This window comes from Rattus norvegicus, chromosome 9, assembly GCF_036323735.1.
Source record: "Rattus norvegicus strain BN/NHsdMcwi chromosome 9, GRCr8, whole genome shotgun sequence".
In the NCBI taxonomy this organism is placed as follows: domain Eukaryota; kingdom Metazoa; phylum Chordata; class Mammalia; order Rodentia; family Muridae; genus Rattus; species Rattus norvegicus.
The window spans coordinates 87,103,306-87,122,210 of NC_086027.1; the positions used below are offsets into that span (position 1 = coordinate 87,103,306).

The window sequence follows — 18,905 nt, forward strand, 5'->3', positions numbered from 1 at the left end:
TGAACTGAAACTTGCTGGGACCCAGGATAGGCCAAACTTGTCACTGAGCTTTTCACGTTTCTAGCCATGCATTTAGTATAGATCTTGAACATTTAATCTATGATCAAGAGGGATTTTTTTTGTTTTGTTTTGTCCTCGGAATATTCATGGATCTTGAAACCGCTAGGGTTGGGTGCAATGCTCCTAGTCACTTGATTGATTTCTGTATACTCCGCTCGCCTGAACCGAGGCACACTTTCTGGTTCCGCCTCACCGCCCGAGTGGGTTTTATGACTCAACCCTGGGGACTCTTAAATGACCCTTCAGTAATTATTACACACTGGAAGCCCCTACCTCCTGTTCCGGTGCTATCAACAATCACATCAAACCTCCAAAATCAACATGTGATTTCAGGCATTAATTAGAAAATCGGCATGTGTTCAATAAGGCCAAAAAGTAAGCATACAGCAGTCAGCCCAGTCAAATGAGAAACTTTAAAACATGCTAAGGGCAGACTACACAAACACACACACACACACACACACACACACACACACACACACACACACACACCTCCCCATTGTTTAGACTAGTATGTTATTGCAATATGGTGACCCAATTCAAGTACTGTCATCACCAATACTTTTAAAAAAAAATGAGGACTTTCTCTGAGAGTAATTGCAAAGGCTTCAGAACTTTAAATTTTCACTCCTGGTCCAGATATGATGCCGAGAGCAGACTCCTGGTCCTGATAAGTGGTTGAGATGGTCAGGAAGTGCCCAGCAATAAGAGATCTGGGTCCACAAGTCTGTGATCCTACGCCCCATTATTTTAATCTGTGGGAAAGTTCATCCCGCGCTACCAAGCCACCAACAATTCCTTTCCCTACCGACTTGGAAGAAGCAAGTGGCTTTGCCTTTCACAACATGACTCCCTTCATTCGAAAGTGCTTTCCGCACTGAAAATGAAATAGTCTAACAACTTTACCTTTTTTAAAATTTTAATAGATATACATTTTTAAATCTGACGTCATCTGTTATTAATTCCAGAAAAGAGCATGACTTTACACACAAAACGGTCTGGAGAAAAACTTTTGACACTTTCATTTTCTGAAAATAATTTTAAAAAGAGAGAGCCCCCCCCCCCACAATTTGAAGAAATGTGAGGGGAATATCGGCTGCCAGTGATCCTGTGCCCGAATTCTCTACTTCACCCCTACAATTGTTGTAAACCTCCCACGCTTATTTACGTTTTTCTTCCTAAAGGGGGAAAGAGTCCGGTGAAAGTGTGTCTCCAGTCCCAACCAAAACATCAATTTGGCAATCTGGCCTCTTTCCCCTTGCGCTCCCGCACGGCCACTTCAAAGCCAAGCCAACAAGTCCGTAATTGTAATGTTGCATCTAAATATTTAAGCGAGAGTCTTGCCGTCGCGTGTCCATCTACAGTCCCCGTCTGTCCGGTAATTCCATTACCGCACAAAGCAAAAATGTTGCCCAAAACTCACAAACAGGAAAAGCGTCACCCTGATGAGAGAAAGGGAGGGGGCTGGGAAGAGGAGGAAGAGGAGGAAGAGGCGGAGGGAGCTGGGGGGGCTGGGGAGGAGGAGGAGAAGGAGAGGATGATGAAGGAGCAGTTTCTATCGATTAGTCACCGCTTTTGTGTTAAAGGCTTTCTTTAAAATAAGAAAAAAAATGGGGGAGGTTGCAGAAATTTCACTAATGTGAGCCTCAGGCTAGGGAGGGTAGGAAAAAAAGGAGAGAGAGAGGAGAAGAAGGGGGAGGCGGGCTGTGTCTAGATGAAAGTGAGAGGGACATAAAGGAGGCAATTGAGTCGGCTGCAGCCGGGCGAGCTAAGCTGCGGGCCGGCCGGAGCGCGGGGAGGGGCGGCGCGGCGCTTTGGCGCAGGGCGCAGCAGCGGGGGCCCGAGCTATTGTGGCGGCGCCCGCGGGCCCGCTCTGCCGCGCCGGGGGAGAAACAGAGGCGCCCATTGAGTTGCCAGAGCCTGGGGTGCCTAAGCTCGGACTTCGCTGGTCCGGCTGCGCCTGCTCCGTCCGCGCTTCTGGTGCTGGGGCCGCGGTGAAAGGTCCCGGGCCGCGCACTCCTTTTCCCACCAGGGTGTTGGATCAGGAAGGATGGACCCAGCAGGGGTGCATAGCTTTAGGTCGCGTCGGGGCGCGAAGCAGGACGCACTCATTGCTTGTGGGTTGGACGAGAGGAAGGGAAAATTGGGAAAGGCAGAAGGGACAAGATCGTTTAGGAAAAGGGACAAGATCGTGAAAAGAAGAGGGTATCTCTGACCTCTTTCTGGGTGCCTTTCTCCCTGCATCCAAGCGTCTGCCAAGCAGACCCCAAGCCCAATTTGTGTCCAGGAAAGCCAGTCTCAGCAGCAGGTACCAGGCCCATCTGGCAAGAGCACACGGCAGTGGTGGGACACCCGAAAGTCCCTCCTCCGCCAGCTTTTCCCTCCCCTTTGCCAGGAATCAGAGAGCCCTTTCTCAAGCTCCACTCTATTTTACAAGTGGGAGAGACTTTTGATGCCCAAACAACAGAGGGGGAATATTTGAGGTTTCTAGACTTCAAATTGCATCTTACTCTCTTCCTTTCCCTGGGCCCCTCTTGCCCTCCAGGGTTCATCCGGAAAGGAAGCTGGAGGCACTAAAGGGACCCAGGCTGCGTCTTCCTTGACAACCCCAAATTAAATTAGACTTCAGCTTCTGAGGGAGGGGCGTGTGTGTGTGTGTGTGTGTGTGTGTGTGTGTGTGTGTGTGTGTGTGTGTGTTCAAGGACACAGCCCCCACTGGGGGAAACACTCTGATTTTAAAAATGGTAGCAATTGCCCTTGAATGGCAACCGGCCCAGCTAGACGACCCAAAAGACTAGAAACATTTTGTAGGTGAAATGGCCACTTTTTCCACGCTAGAGAGTCCATAAAACTTCCTGGCTCGGCAGCTACTGGGGCTCATTGAATAATTCATCCCTCATTGCAAGCTCATAATGTCTATTCTGGGCCCTTTGTGGGGCTGTTTTCTCTTCTTTTCTCCTTGAATTATAAAAAGGTTGCCTTCCTTTGTTCACATCAAGCTGCTCTGAGCTGCAGCTTTGTCTGGGCCAAGCTAAAGTGTGAGTTTCAATGGACTCTCCAGGCTTTGTCTCCCAAGTTCATCTCCAAGTGTAGATTGTGTAGAGAAGGCCTTCTTTGTAAACGCTGGAAAAGTTGTACAAATGTTTGACCAGCTCATTTGGGACGTTTTGTCTCCTGGGCCTCAGTTGTTGCTGCTGGGAGCAAGCGGCTGGTCTGCCTGGCTGCCACTTCTAAGAACAAGTAGCCAAGCTATGGATCCCAGCAAGGCCTCTCCCATAACTTAAGGCTCTTCTAGCCTCTGTTACGGGAGCCCATCCCGCCTGGGAGAAGCCTGGGTCCTCAGCCCCCAGACTTCTTGTAACCCAGCACTTCTAGACTGCAGCTGGGGCTGGAATAAAAACAAAGGTGACCAGGAAAGCATTTCTCCTGGCTTTCACAGAGTTTACAGAAGCCCCCCACACCCGACCCTGCCCACCGGGGTAAAGACAGAGAAGCAACAACCTGTGCTGTCTCCCTGCTTGACCTCCTTTCATTTGGGATGCCTTTTCCTGATGATATGGATGTCCCAGAGCATCTGGGCTTCCCTCTATCAGAAGCTGGGCATTTGGTTAGGAACATCTGCCTCTAGACGGTGAAGATGCCGCTTTCCAATTAGTTTGTAAAGCAGCTTTCCTGAAGGCTAGAATTGTCTCAAGGCTACACAGTGAAGGTAAAGGAATAGATACAGGGCAGTCTGTGGTACTAGATCTACCAAGACACTCTCTTCCTCCTCTTCCATTTCAGAAAGCCCCTAGTGGAAAAAGGATTCTTTCTTTCTGGAAACTTTTATGTTTGAAGAGGACTCTCCAAACAGGTAATAGGGAAACAGCCTATAATTCTCGATTCCCTAGAGGGAGATTTTTCTCTTGGTGCTGACAGATCACAGCCAACAAGGACTGGGTGGTCTATACCCCTGGGGGGGAACAGAGGGTGACATCACTAGGGACTCAAGGACACAGATCCTTTTAAGATAAAACCCACCACTTGGGTACAGGAGGTTGCCAGACGCACTCAGGTTAAACCTCATCCCTCTTGAAAATGAATGAAAAGTAGCCAGCTTGTGTCCACACCGACACACACATTTAAAATCAGCAGGAATATGGCATCTTTATGCTCCCACTGCCCAAACGAACCAATTCTTTCCCACATGCAGTTTTCCCAGAGCATAAAATCTACTTCAGTTTCCCAGATTTCATTTGTTACCCCATTCTCGGCCCATATAATGTTTTTCAGAGAAGTTTAGTTTCCACTCAGAAGTGTCCACCTGCAACTCATTTCAGGACTAAAAATGGTGGAGAATAAAACTCATGTGGCTCAGAGGTACAGCACTCTGTATGAGACGAGCATGTATGAGACGCTGGATTCGATCACCAGAAAATTAAAATAAAAATTAGAATAGAGAAAATCTTAGTACCAAGTACCTTTCTGGCCTTTCACTTGAATGTCTTTTCCGATAGCGGTGGCTGTGACTGAAGCCGGAGATGCAACCGCAGACCACAAGTCTAAAAACCAGCGCCCGTCGAAGCATGTGGCCCACTGGGCCCCCTTACCTCGCTCACTTAGGATGCCATCGATGCTGTGTTTAGCCTTTTTCTCGCTTTCCTCGGCTTCTTTCCTTTCTAAATCCGCCTCCTCCTCTTCTCCTTTTCCAAATTTACTCCTCAGGATGCGACTGATGGAACTCACTGGGGACAAGAGGAGGAAGGGAGCGCACTCGAATGAGAGGCACCGGGAAAATGACCTCAAAGAAACCTCAAAGGCCCAGCTAAGGCATTCAACCTTCTCCCTACCCTTGAGCAGGGCTCACTGCTGTGTCCTGCATCTGTGAGCATCCGGGGACCTTCTGCTTTCTCTCGGTCTTAAACTGCTTCTCTCCTCGTCTTAAAAACCCTCACACTTTCGTGGTGTTTAAATAACTTAAACTGGACATGAAACCTGAAGGTCTTGCACCTCCAATTCAGTACGAGAAGCGTCCTGTCCCTCTCTGAGAATCGGTTGGCTACTTGTCTCTGAACACTCTAAAGAGACGTCTTCCACCAGCTTCACCCTTCACCGTCCCCCCCTCCCCACCTGAGGACCTGCTCCCCCGCAAAGGCCTGGGAAGAACCACCGAGAGCCTGTCGCCTGCAAATCAACTTGTTTTGAGGATAGAAAGGGTTTAAAATTTCAACTGCAAGAATCATTCCCTATTGTAAAAATCAAAAGAAAAATGCATTCTCCCGATTTATTTTTTCCAGATTCCAGTCTGGTAAACAAATCCATGCTCTGAAATATATCGTTCTTACAGAGGGGGAGAAAAGGGAGTTTCCTTTTAATTAAAAACAAACTTTTCCCGCGCGCAGGCCCAGCGCTGGTCCTTCTTTCCCCTGGACCTCTCCCAAACTGCCATGATACTGGACAGACCCTGGAACTCTTGGGGAAATCGCACCCGGCCGAATTTTCCCCCCTTTTGCTCCTCAGACAACTCTCCGCTGGTACCGCTTGGATCTCCCTTCAGTGGAAGTTACCAAAAACATTTGTTTCTTTTTAGAAGGGAACATCAATATTAATAATCGTTTGGCCTGCACCCCGCATTTCCTTCCCAGCCTTTTTTTTTTTTTTTTTTTTTTTTAGCAGAAATCCATTTGCGGGGAAACCTCAGAGGTTGTCTCCCAAGCCGCCACCCTGGGGACCACCAGATCACCCAGTGCTCCATAAAACACTAAGAATGTCTGGCTTGTAAATATTTCAGGACAGCCTCCCAATAGCCAAGATAGATAATTGGGGCGACTTTATGGCTGGCACGGTCCGTTGGAGTACAAGACTGACGGCCGCACCTCCGGGAAAAGTTAATGGACCCAGTACCTGAGGGCACAGTGTTCCGATCACAGACAGCGTCCTTGAGTAATTTGTCTCTGATTTCCCAGCTAAACATGCCTGGGTTCTCTCTTTTGTATTCCTCAATTTTCTTCTCCACGTCAGGCGTTGTCACCTGCTTTAAGAGAAGAGACGGGTGGTGTGTTGGGACCCAGTATTCCGAGCCAGACGTGGTGCCCCAACCTCATGGCTTTTCTGATGCTCCTTCCTCTATTCTCTGAGAATGTCCCTCTGTTAGCCAGAGGACTTTTAATTCCGTTTAGAAAGGAGATGACAGGGAATTATGCCACTCGGGGCAAACTGGACACCCTCCACCTGCCCAGAGATTCTCAGGACACCAGATTAAACTGAGAAAGAAAGAAAAAAAATCTAACAGCTTGGAGGTGAGGGAGGACTGTACTTTGTAGTCCCTAGAAAAACTCACCGAATCTGCACAAAAACGAAACTAAAAGGAGAATGTTTGAAAGAACAGCAAAAATAAAATAAAAATAAAAATAAATAAATAATAAGTAATCAAATTAGGTAGGTTCCATAGAGATCAGATCTGAGCTAAGGAAGGATTTGGGTGACATTTAAAAGGCCATGTATCTAGGTTCTTGGGTTGTTGTCGTTGCTGCTGTTTCTAATTAGACAAACATGGATAATTTGAAAGGATGACTCTTTCACCCACTTAAATAAAAACTGTCTCCTAAGATTCTCAGATTAGGAGAGAAAATGGGAAAGGAGAGGGACCGTGTTTGGGAGTCTTCAGTGTGCCATAGCCCATTTGATTTTTGCCCCCCCTGGCAACTAGAAAAAAAATCATACCATCATACCGGCTTTCCTGCATAACCCAAAGAGAAGACCCTGTATGATCTCTTCCTGCTCCCTAGCCAGCAGGACTTTCTTGCTTTTTAAAAAGAAATCTAAATTAAGTCGAGGATCTCACCAAACTGATTTGTTTAATGAAGTCAAGGGGTTTATTTACACACACACACACACACACACACACACACACACACACACTCCTGACTTTTGACTTCTTGAGAATAATTTGCAGGAGAGTCCGCATTGGAAGTGGATGGGGGTGGAGTGATTCAAAGCTGAGAAAGAAACTATTCAAGAATTAACCGAGATTTTTAACTTCATACTAGGAAGGTAGTGCAGAAAGTGGGGAGTTGGGAAGACTCTACAGGGAAATAGGAAATCGGGGAAATAAGGGTCCAAAGCCTTTTTCAACGTTCAAGAACTACCAGCAACCATAACAACTGAGTTCTACACACACCTACACACACACTTCTTAGATTTGAAAACTACCGCCCGTGGAAAGTCTCTTGCTCTCTCTAGAACCTGTCCACTCCCCACCCGCTGGACCACAGGCCCTAAGTCCACGAAGCCAATCCCCGGGCTCACCTTGGGCTTGCTGCCGCCAATGGCGCCAGGTCGGATGGAGCCTGTCTCCTGGTACCTGCATAAGATCTTAGAGACACAGCCGTGGGACACGCGAAGTTGGCGAGAGATGACGCAAGGCCGAATGCCGTGGTGGGCCATCTCCACGATCTTGTGGCGGATGTGGTTGGGCAGAGGCCTGCCGTTGATAAATACTCCTCCGAGCTGATTGACTCGGCCCTGGCCGAGGGGTGTAGACACTGGGAAGAGAAGGCGAAAGAAAGAGCCCAGGGGAAAGTCATTTAGGAAGAACAGAAAGCAGCAGAAAGAACCTGATTCTGCGTCCTTCTGGCCAATTCGCCTGTGACAGTTAAACACAAACCACCAGGCTTTGGACTCCTACTCCCGGACCTTTAAGATTATATTTATTTAAATAATTATCCAATGCAGGGGCATATAATTTTTTGGGAATCAAGCGATTGGCTCCGAGATAAAGGCTGCAGAGAAACTGTATTTTCTCTTTTTTGGGGGGGGAGAGGGGGTGCTGCAAAGTGGAGGGAGACATAGGGCTGATGTCTAAAATGTCTTGCAATGGCTGTCTCAAAATCCTGAGAGGTCTTTAGTGTTTCCGGATCAGAGTGTAGTAAACAAGGGTCGGAAGGCTCCCGAAAGGAGACACAGGTGACAGCATGTATCACCTGTTACACTTCAGAACTAAAAAACAGCAGCGAGCCTAGCTGTGGACACCACAGCCGAAATAACTGCTCTTACACTTTGCATTTTACTTTGGATCGAGGCGGAAGGGCTCCTCCAGAACCCCAGGCTTTTCCTAAGAGTATTGGTCGGGTTCGTGTTTGCAACGATTTCTACCTCCCCCGAAATTTCCCAGCACCTTCAAGCGAACCGGAGCGCCACTGCCAAATATTTTAGAAACTTCGAGATGCCACTTGAGTTTAATGGCATTTAACTAATCAGTGCTAAAAACTTTCAATTAGGAAGGGCCACCTCAATTTTTTACAGCAGGAAAATTCTTGACGAACTAACAGGAGTTATTCCAAGGTGAACGCAGCCGGAAATGTTTCGTAGCAACTTTTGGTGGACAAAAAGAGAACTTGCTTCCGGCGCTGCGAAGCTTGTCCACCTTTCTCGCGGCAGTAACTCCAAAACAGCCCAGCAAAGTGGAGCGGGCCGAAGCAGGCCAGGCAAGCTCCAAGACCTTGGAGTGAGCATAGTGCTCCGTTTGCAGCCAGAACGCGAAATGGGGCTTCTCCCGCTCTCCTCGAGAACCCCCTCCCCACTTTTGCTTCTGGGGTTGGGAAGTACCAAGGGAAGAGGCTGAGGGTAACGCACGACCGGAGGCCCCGGAGACTAGGATTGGGGTGCGGCAGCCAATCCCAGGCCCCAGGATCCGGATGAGCTGAGGCCCTAACGTACCTTCCAGTGGGAAGCCGCTGCGTGGGTAATTCTGCCCCGGGCCGGGCCGCATCATCCTGGGCACAGCGCCGGCCAGCGTGGTCATCCTGGGGGCAGCTTCGCTGGCAAATTATATCCAGGTGAAGGCGAGACGGAAAAGCGAGCACAGTGCGGCGGGTGACCCTCGGGAACTCTCCGGATCGCGGAGAGCTCCTCCCCAAAAAAAGGCAGGAGAGGGAGGCGGGGCGCGGGGAGGGGGCGCTAATAGCTCCAAGTCCACTGGCTCCAGAGGAGTCCCTTGAGTGCAGGATCCCAAGCCCAGGGCGGACAAGTTTGGTGCGAGTCTAGCAGATCGGCCCCTCAGCTGGGGCCACTGGCAAAGGTGCTCAAGGCACCGCGAAGATCGGGGGAGGGAGGGTGGTGACGAGGCAGGAGTACGTCCCAAGTCTCCTCCCGCCTTGACACGGAGTGCAGGGATCCCGACGAGGGAGCATTTATTAGTTCTTTCACCCAAAGCTAGATCAGGAGCCCTGAGCTGCGATTGGCCGATGAGGAGACCGTCCCGGGTGGCGAAGACACGTGCTGATTGGGCGACAGAGGCTACTTTCTCTTCCCGTCCCTGACGGTGCCCAGGCCTCCGCCGACCCAGAGTGGGACTAGCTCTATGCCGCTTCCCGAGAGAGAAGGGTAGACAGGTTGAAACTAGGAAAGGCAGCCTGGGTGTCGAGAGCCGTGAAGATGGAAAGGGGCTCGTTGTGTCCCTGTCACTCTAAATGTGCTTCTGTCTGATCTCCTTGGTTTTTCTATTCCTTCTGTCTGTCCTAATCTCTTTCCGCGTCTCTCCTTGGAAACTTTGCTATATCCGTCCCTCTTTTTCCCTCTATCTGCCTCTGCTTTTCACCTGCGGATTTCTCTTCGGGCTTACTAATACGGAGGTGTAGCAACTTGGAAATGGGCACAGAGAATCCCGGATGTGTTTAGTTTTCCCTTCTCTGGTCTGCCCCTGGGCCTGAGCTTACTATGTGAGTGAGCCTCCCAGAAAGGCATCTCTCAGGAAGAGTTCAAGATGTGCCCAGAAGGTTCTTTTGTCTTTCTTAGGCTGGGAATGAAAGATAGGTGGTGTGGTCTTAGATGCATACCGAGGAGGTTAGTCCTGTCCTGGGCTACAAGTTGCACACTGAAATGGGAGAGTCAACTCCTTTTCTTGGTTTAAAAAACCCGTCTGAGAAGCGGGGACTTTAAATCTCCACATACAGTTTGATCCCCGATGCACTTGCAACTATACGTTGAGGTTTTGCCCCGGTGCAGCGTTTGTTCTCAGGAATTTATTATGGCATTCAGACTAAACTGCTGGAAAAATAAAAGAAGCAAAGTCTTGGCTAGGAGCTGAAGTGTCCCCAGCAGGATATGACGCCAGGAGTGTTGTAAAGATTGTCTGTCCTTAGAGAAGGTACCATTGTGCCTAGCCTTTTATTTATAACTTGGTAAGTGCCAGCGAACTCTCCTCCTTCACACCCCCCCTCCCGTGCCAGCCCCGCGTTCTGCGCTGTTCTTTATTCCCTCAAGTCTATTCAGGGACTGCCACTCTGGGGCCGAGAGGTATTCAGGGCCTTAATCAATCAAAAGGATGAGAACCAGGCAGGTTTTTTCCCTTTGAAATAAAGGAAACAATGACTTCTGGGCTTCAAGTTCCCTTTTCCTTTTATGATATTTGAATTTTTCCTGCCCCTGAATCCTCCACCCCTCTTTCTATGTCCTTCCCCCCCCATCTCCTTTGACAGTTTTGATGTGAACTCAGACCCCCAATCCTACTTGCCCACCCCCTAATTAAGGCAAACTCAAGAGGGGGGCGTGCGTGTAGTTGTTCAAAGTCCATGAGCTGGCCCTTTAAGAGTTCACTCCCAGTAGAGAAAGCTGGGTAGCTCTTTGCTCCCCCTGAAGTCAAAAGGGCTTATTGACCCTGGGAGCAGGGCGAGACAGGCCCCTAGAGACTCCAGAAAATGTCTGGACACCCTACCCCCACCCACCCACACTTGGGGAGGAGCATTTGAGTTCACAGTGGAGAACCCAGAAGCTGTTTGCTCACAGAGCTGTTTAACCAAGTTTTATATAAAATAATTCAATTTGTCAAAGCAGGGAAACTTTCTCACTTCCTACCCCCTACCCTCCAGCCCCCCACCCCCGTCTGAAGTCCTTCAACGTCTGGGTGCTTGTTTTCTAAAGCACCATACCCATGGCATCAGGGGAGTCAGACCTTTCCAGGTTGTTTGCCCTCTCGAAGTTGAGCAGAGCCGAATTTAGTGCTTTGTCTGGTCAGCTTTAATCAGTGGAAGAAGGAGGAACCCGAGGTGTATTTCAAGTGGTTAAACTCAAGCTGCACGATCAGTGAAAAGGGACCCCTCCTGAGGATTAGAAATCTCTGGGACTGAGTCTCCTCTATTTTTTTAGTCCAACACTCCCGTGGCATGACCCCAACTCTCCAGAAGGCTGATCTTGCTGGGCAAGGGCGATTTGTTTATAATGGATGGCCGCAGACACCTTTCTGGGTTCAGAAACTCCTCTGGAACACTTCCACAGAGTTGAACAGCTTAAGGATGCCAGTTCAGTAGCGCATTCATGCACTACGTACCACCTGCTAGGAAAATGTATACTCGGATGCAGAGAGGGTGGGGTGAGGGCAAGGGCTGTGACTGAGTTTTTCTCCCACCCCCAACACCCAGCACTCTCCAGTTCACATCCAACCAAAGGATAAAAGACACCTCACCTCCATGTAGACGTCCCCAGGGGTTGTGAAGGCACTGAGTGGATACAGCAGATGGGCCATTTCGGAACCTCCATAGGGTAGCCAAGGCAGTGATATTCGCTGAGAACAGGAGCACGCAACCTGCCAAACCAAACCAGGCAAAACCAACTTCGAAGAAGCCCCACAAGCTGCATGGTCAGGCAATTCCTCATTCCCAAAGATTTGGGCCTCCCCCTAACACCCCTCCCCCCAGATGCGTCTGGAAGCTGAAACCACCCCATCCCAACTGCCTACAGTAGGAGTCTCCATCCACCCCACTCACCCCAACTACAAGTCACTTGGCTCCCAAGTCCAAGTCCAGGAACTGAGCCTGGCCGCGGTACAGCCGGTGATTGGACAAATGAGTGCTGGCAGTAGGTGTAGGAGGGTGGTGAACCCAGGTTTGGTCAGCACTGCTCAGGCTCAGAGCAGATCACGCATGTGTCTAGGGAAGTCCCTGCAACAGTGTTGCAAACACTCCCTACATCCATCCCTGACACCTACACATTTTTTTAAAAAAGGAAATTTGAGTCTTGAGGACCAAAAATAGTATAATTTAACCCCTGCAGCAAGTGGGGATGAAGAAGGGGGCATTGTGGTTGACTCTTGAATTCCTTACACATACACACACACACACACACACACACACACACCTCTTAAAAGTGTTCCAAGTAACAAAAATTAGACTGACATTCGAAGCCTGAAGACTATACTTAATTCTTAGTTCCCAGGTGGGTGTGGGTCTGGAGATTTACATCCCAAAGGACTCAGGGTGGCTTCTGCCCGGGTGGCAACTCTGTTCTCTACGTTTTTTTTTTTTTTTTTTTGTTTTGTTTTTTTGCCTTACTTGGGGATGGATTCCATGCATGAAGTTCTCCAGGCCTTTATTCCCGGAGGATGCAAGTCTTGAACGGGAATTATAATCTATGCAATAGTGTTGAGAGGTAAAGTTGAAAGGAAGGTGGTTGCTAAGGCTACTGTGTCCTTTCTGCTGGGTCTAGTGAGAGAGTCGCTGAGAATGGAATGGGCGCACGGGGGTAGGGTGGGGATCGAGGTCGCTTGATTGCGCCTCCGGGCGGCAGGAGGCAGTGGGACAACTGTGGAGGAACCCTCAGTCCTACAAAAAGGCTGCTGATCACTCCCAAGGATTAAATTAAAACTCCAAATTCCAGGCGTGAGCTTTCTGACCAGATGCAGGATAACCTGCTGGTGAATGTGTGGGGTAAACTGGTGGAGTCCCGCTACTACAACCACATCAACGACGGTCAGTTCGCGCCCCATCTCCGCAGTTATTTGTCAAAAACCTGGGCGCCCCGCTTCTCCCCATCAAAACATCCAGCAGAGTGAGCTCGGGTTTAGGAGCGAGATGCGGATCTGGGCACAGCATTGAAATGTGTGGGCCAGCCACAGCGGATCTGTCCCTGCCATGCCCCTGTAGCGAGGGGGCCTTGGGGAACTGTGAGCGGGTTCACAATAAAGAACATATGGTTTGTGGGAAAGAAAGGGTAGAGGAAAAGGAGAAAGGAAAGAAAAAGAGGCGAGGACGAGAAAAAATTCTTAAATTTGAAAAACTAACGGAGCAAGGCAGAAACTAAATCTCTCTAGTCTTACCGAAGTTCATTTGCAAAACTTATTGTGAACACTGATGATGGCGATCTACCACAGCTGGGGGCGTCTTGCAAATTAACAACAACAACAATAATAATAATAATAATAATAATTTAATATTCTCTGTATGTGTTGGTGGGAGTAGATTAAGGAGGAGGATTTGATATCTAAAAGAGTCATTTTGGTGACTGCTCTCTACCTGTAGGTCATGCTCTGGAGTATATGTAGTTGGGGGCGGGGACAGAGGGGAAACGGCTTTCCTTAGCCTAAGGACCCACTGGTACCCACAGCAAGCTGGACCGCCTTTGTGCGGAGGCAGGCGGAGGGGCTGACAGCGGCCAAAAGCAGGGCTAGGAGGAGTGAGTCAGAGAAGCGGGGTCTACAACTGTTTCTAAGGAGGACTGTTGACTGGAACAAAAAGGTAGGCAAATGAGCCTCTCAGGAATTCCCGTCCCAGGGTGACGGGACTGTAAATCCCCCCAGCAGAGGCTGGCAGGGTGGTGGAGTAAGAAAGCACCGGTGAGGTGGCGGGCTAGGCCTATCCTTGAGATGAGTACAGACCTGTCTCTGACTCATTCCCGTGCCAGCCGGCTTCAGGGCGGTGGGGTGACACCACCCCTCTGCCTCTAATCCTTTCAACTCACAGGAGACTGTGACCCAGGTGATTTCAACGGGAGGGATGACGGTCCGTTGATCAATAGGATCGAAGAGAGAAAACTGAAAAAGTTCAAGCACGGGGTGTCCCCGCCAAACCTGGGCGCTCGTCACAGGGGAGTTGAGGCTGCTGGAGGCCGCGGGCCCACACTGTGCCCAAGCTCTCGTGACTCTCGGGCTTTAAAAGCAAGACTGGAGCGGGAGACGCCGCAGTCAACTGAGCCGAGGAATCCAACACAACAGGTGGAAGAGACAGGGTTCCCAGCTTCCAAGCTGGGTTCGATCTGGCCAAAGACCTGCGGGGAGCAGGCTGGAGCTAACAGGGATGACCGGAAGCTGCCCTGAACACCTGCCTAAAAAGACTCACAGCCAGAGATGCTCCGGGCGCCCAGACTGAGGCGACTAGGTTGGGCAGGGAGGGACTGCTGTTTTCAGGGTCCAAGGTTTTTTTTAAGTGGAGAGGAAGGATAAAATAGGATAAAGAAGGGGAGGGAAGAAAATAAAGGGGGCCTGGATACCTAGAAAGAGGAAGAAAGAGAGGACAGGAAAGGTGGTGGTGGGGGGGTTAGGACGCACCGACTGAGAAAATCAAACAAGAATCACCCAGCAGTGGTGGAATCACTAGGCTTGACTTAAGTCCTAAGTTTCTTCCTAGACCATTTCTCCATCCCTAGCTTTTTCCTCCACAGCCTCACGACCAGCACCCCAGCCACCGTCCTAAGAAAATAACCACTCCCTTTAAAAATATATATAATTTATTTTTCTCAGGACAAGAGTGAGAACAGAATTATTTGAATCGTCAGCTTGGGGCCAGGAGAATCACGAGGGTAACTCTGAACAGATGAAAACTGACCCTGTTGGACAATGGAACGAAGAAGCAGCCAGAGAGGCGCCAGAATTCAGCGCGTGCAACTGCGGTGCAGATGCCGCAGGCAAGGCCTCCCCAGAGAGTCGTCTTGCAGATAGCTGTCCTGGGTCCTCGAGGTGGCAACTCACTAAAGTCACTGTCGAAGGCTTGCCTCTTCTCCTGAGGGGGGTGGGGAGGAAACGTTCCACGAGGAGTATTCCAACTCCCAGCGTAGAGTCAGAAGTCAAGACAAGTAGCCCCAAGAGGAATGCGCTTCAGAGAGCCTTTCTTCTTTCTTCTTTTCTTTTCCAAACGAAATCTAATACTATCTGGCTGCAAAAATATATATCACCGGCTCTGAGTCTGAAAGATTAACATTGGGATACGTAGGAAATGTAATCTGCATGGCTAATTGATTCTCAGCGTATCAGTTTAAAGGATAAAGATCGATATCTGCATATGATGGATATTGTATTAATAGGGACATAAATAAAGGCCGAGGAGTCGTTACCGAAACCTTTGAAGCTACTTCCTGGCTCTGCCCGCTTCTCCGGGCCACGCTGTCACCCCCACCTTCTGCTGAGCTCGAAGTACTGGCTTATTTCACTGTCCAGGGAGTGGGGCAGTCAAGAGGAGTCAGCGTTCGAGCCAGAGAGAAGTTTTATGCAGCCAGGCTTTAGGAGATAAAGGACACTTTTCTCCTGGGCTGGTGGAAACGGACTGTAATACTCAAGGGTGGCATTTTAGCTAAGTTTACTTCACCGGCGTCCCTAGAAACACAGACAGGCTAACACGCAAGGAGCGGGTTTCTATGTAAACTTTAGCTTTAGGATCAGAGAGCCTGTGCTTGTACACCTCGGTCCTGGCTCCCAGAACATCCACTAAAGACCTGGGAAAAGCCAGGAGTGGGTGATCCAGGGCGGTGGTAGGGATCCAGATTGTGCTCCCTGGGTGAGTCAGGGATAGCTCTAAAGGCTGAGCGTGGTCTGCGTGGGGCTGGTGAGTGCCCCCTCCCCCAGGCAAGCCACTCTTCTGAAGAAAGGGAGGCCCATCTAGAGCAGAGGGCCCGGAGGAGAGGTGAGCTCCGGAGAATAGAACCTCCTAGAGAGCGGAGCAAAAGAAGGGAGGTAGGGTACTCCGATCCCTACACCCTCCACCCACTGATTGCCAATTAGTCTTCAGTGCTATTGGCCTCCTCCACCACCGAGCTTGTACTGCCTAGAGAATATTCCCAATGCAAATAAATCACCCTCGGCTCCCCCCTTCTCCATTAATTAAGAGAGACGTTCCGACAAAACGAGTGTAATCTTTATTAATTAATTACTCAGCCCTCAGAGCTCGGCTCGCATCAATCACACCCAAAGCGAAAGTGCGGCTCACGCCAGATCCTTTCCCAGAGCACATTTGGAGGAGGCGGCCAGTAACCACTGCTTTCCTCTTTCTGAGCCATCTCTGCAACGGAGGCGATCCGAGGCCAAAGGGACGCAGCTCGGGTGACCCGACTAAAAGGCCTTTCCTAAGTGCCCAGGTCTTCTTTGCCCCTAGGTTCTTGCCGCCTGGACCTCCATCCCCCACCCCACCTCGCCTCACTCCACTGGGCAAAAGCACGTCCGTTCAAGAACGTCCCTTACTCGGTTGTGCGCTTGTTTGAATGCACAACTATTTCGGGAACCCCCTATCCATCCGTGTCCTCTCTTCTCTCCTACATCTCCAGGTTGTCTCCCAGCTTCTGTTGTGGGGAAAAACAAACAAACGAATGAACCACCACCAGCAGCAGCAGCAGCAGCACCACCACCACCACCACCACCACCAGCAGCAGCAGCAGCAGCAGCAACAACAACAACAACAACCTGATAGAAGTCGATTTTTCCAAGGCCAGAATCCTGGAAGAGATGGATCCTGGGAGATTCAGACTATCAGAGAAAGCGAAGGCCCAGTCCCATCTGTCTCTTCATAACACCTGTGAGATCTGCCCTAAATAGTGAGGTAGTGGAGTTTCAGAAGATATAATCATGGGGCTGGGGATTTAGCTCAGTGGTAGAGCGCTTGCCTAGGAAGCGCAAGGCCCTGGGTTCGGTCCCCAGCTCCGAAAAAAAGAACAAAAAAAAAAAAAAAAAAAGAAGAAGATATAATCATTCAACGACTTCTGGTCTCCTAGGGACACAGTTCGCTCGGTGAGGTGCCTGTGCTGAGACCAAGGCACTCCAGTTCTTAACAGAGAGAAAGGTCTCAGTTTCCAGGTAGCCATGGTGGAAGATATGGCAGGGGTGCGGTAGGGTGGGGGTAGGGGTTGGGGATCACTGCAGACTCTGGCACTTGGTTCTTGAGGAGACAGAGAGAGACCCTAAGTGCTTATGGAAGAACGTTCTGGTAAGAATAGTCTGTGTGATCTCTCTTCCCAACCTTCCTGGGTCACTTGAGGTCACCTCCCCCCCCCCCCAGTTGAACTCCATTCTTCCAACAGCATCCTAACAAGTCATGCCCTCCTGTGTCTTGAGTCTAGACTGGAGAGTCTGAAATTTCTCCACTTCTGTAAGAATTAAAGGGTGGGTGGGGGTGTCAGGACCCAAACCACAATAACGACCTCCCAGAATCTTTCTTCCTGTATCCCAAGGGACACTTCATCTGTTCCTAGTTGACTGTCCTGGCTTTGCAGCCCAGTAATAAGCACTATGTGGAGCCCGGCTTTGGAAGTCCAGCTTAAGTGTGTCCCCAGGATTGCTTGGCTGGCCTTACAGCATTCGCCTTACAGCATTCCTTGCACACTTTGGGTCTGATGTTCCTTTTGGAGCTTCCCCTGGTGGTAGAAATGTCTAGCCTCTCTTTAAAGAGGAGTCGCTCTACCCTGACCCAGAGCCTTAGCTTCCTCTGTCTTGTAGAGAAACATACCCTGTGGCCTGTTTTGAGCAGCCACTGGCTGAAAGGCTGTGAGGGAAGAAGGCTGTGACTGAGTGGGCGCAGTCACCAAAGCTAGCACCACCCTCCTCTGTTTGCTCATACCTGGAATCCCTTCCACCCCCCTGCCCTTCATTGATCAGGTCACACTTAGGCTACTGTGCCTTCCTTTACCTTCTCAGAAAGTTCTTAAGGAGGGACTCTGTTTGCTTTTTGACAGGTAACCTCCTGAACCACAGGCAGTCACAAAATATGGGTATTTTCATCTCTTATCATGATCCCCACTGACTGTAAGTGGAGTCTTCATCTGACAGAAAATAAAACAGAGTTCAGGTCCTCACTGCCCTGGACCTGTTGCTCTCATTCGTTAAACTGCAGGGAATTCTCTGCAGAGAATTCGGAGAAGATGGACATCCTTAAAAACCAGCCCTCGGTCTTCTGGGTTTCTGAGATGAGCAGAGAAGACTCCTGGAGAGTTGGGGAACACAGGCGGTGGAGAAGACAGCACATAGAGCTTGACAAATTATTAGCAGAACAGCTTTGGAATTACAGCATCTTAAAACAAAAACAAACAAAAAACAAACAAACAAAAACCTTGGGCATTTGGGATCAAGGAGGAGGGAGTAGAGACTGAATGGCTCACCCAAAAAGAGGTACACTCTGTCACAAACAATCCATAAAAAAGTCACACTATCCTGGGCATGTATCAGCAAGAAGAACAGAAAACTGGAGCAGTTTCATGTAGAAAGGTAATCGTGATATCCCCAGAGCTGGAAAAGTCATAATAGGCACAGAAATGTCACCTTGTTGTGGAATGGGCCATCTCTGTAACATCCAACAAAATCACATTAGGGGGCAGAGCTTAAAGATCCAAAATGCAGAAGAGCAGAGCCAACCCTGAGGTTTCATTAGAGGACCCAGGAAGACAGGAGCCCCACCCAGAGACTTTCAGGAGCAGGATGTGAGAATGGGCTGAGAGGGGGAAGTCAGAATCTTCTCAGGCTCAAAGTTGTGCACGAGCGCGCGCGCACACACACCCACACACACACACACACACACACACACACACACACACACACACACTTGAAAAGCTATTCCTAACTGCAAGAGGAGAGCCCAATGGGCTCAGACTCAGCCAGACAGAATGACCGACTGTTCTGTCTGGAAGAACAACTGGCAGTATCTGGAGATAGAACTGATTCCTGGAGCCACTCCTGCATGCCCAGGGGATCCACAGCTTTGGGATAGCAAGAACCCTGAGATGAAAGGACCATCTAGAAGGAAAACATGACAGCCACATCACTGTGTCCTTAAATCTTTCACAAAGAATTAGCTTGATAACTCCATTTGCTTCACTCTCAAGATTAAGAGATTCCTATGTTT

General features: G+C 49.6%; 1 protein-coding gene across 2 annotated transcripts in view; it reads right to left on the reverse strand.

The window, feature by feature from the left end:
• Positions 1 to 9,226, reverse strand: part of Pax3 (paired box 3) — a 96,572-nt gene extending 87,346 nt beyond the window's left edge. The window contains exons 1-4 of one of the 2 annotated variants that reach the window (XM_006245131.5): positions 8,758 to 9,201; positions 7,348 to 7,583; positions 5,944 to 6,070; positions 4,650 to 4,784 (exon numbers count right to left, since the gene is read on the reverse strand). In XM_006245131.5, coding sequence (XP_006245193.1) covers positions 4,650 to 4,784; positions 5,944 to 6,070; positions 7,348 to 7,583; positions 8,758 to 8,842 — 583 coding nt within the window. In that variant the 5' untranslated portion in view covers positions 8,843 to 9,201. Of the gene's footprint in view, positions 1 to 4,649; positions 4,785 to 5,943; positions 6,074 to 7,347; positions 7,584 to 8,757 lie in introns of both variants that reach the window. The other variant, NM_053710.1, reaches the window with a different exon arrangement.
• Positions 9,227 to 18,905: the final 9,679 nt, after the last annotated feature.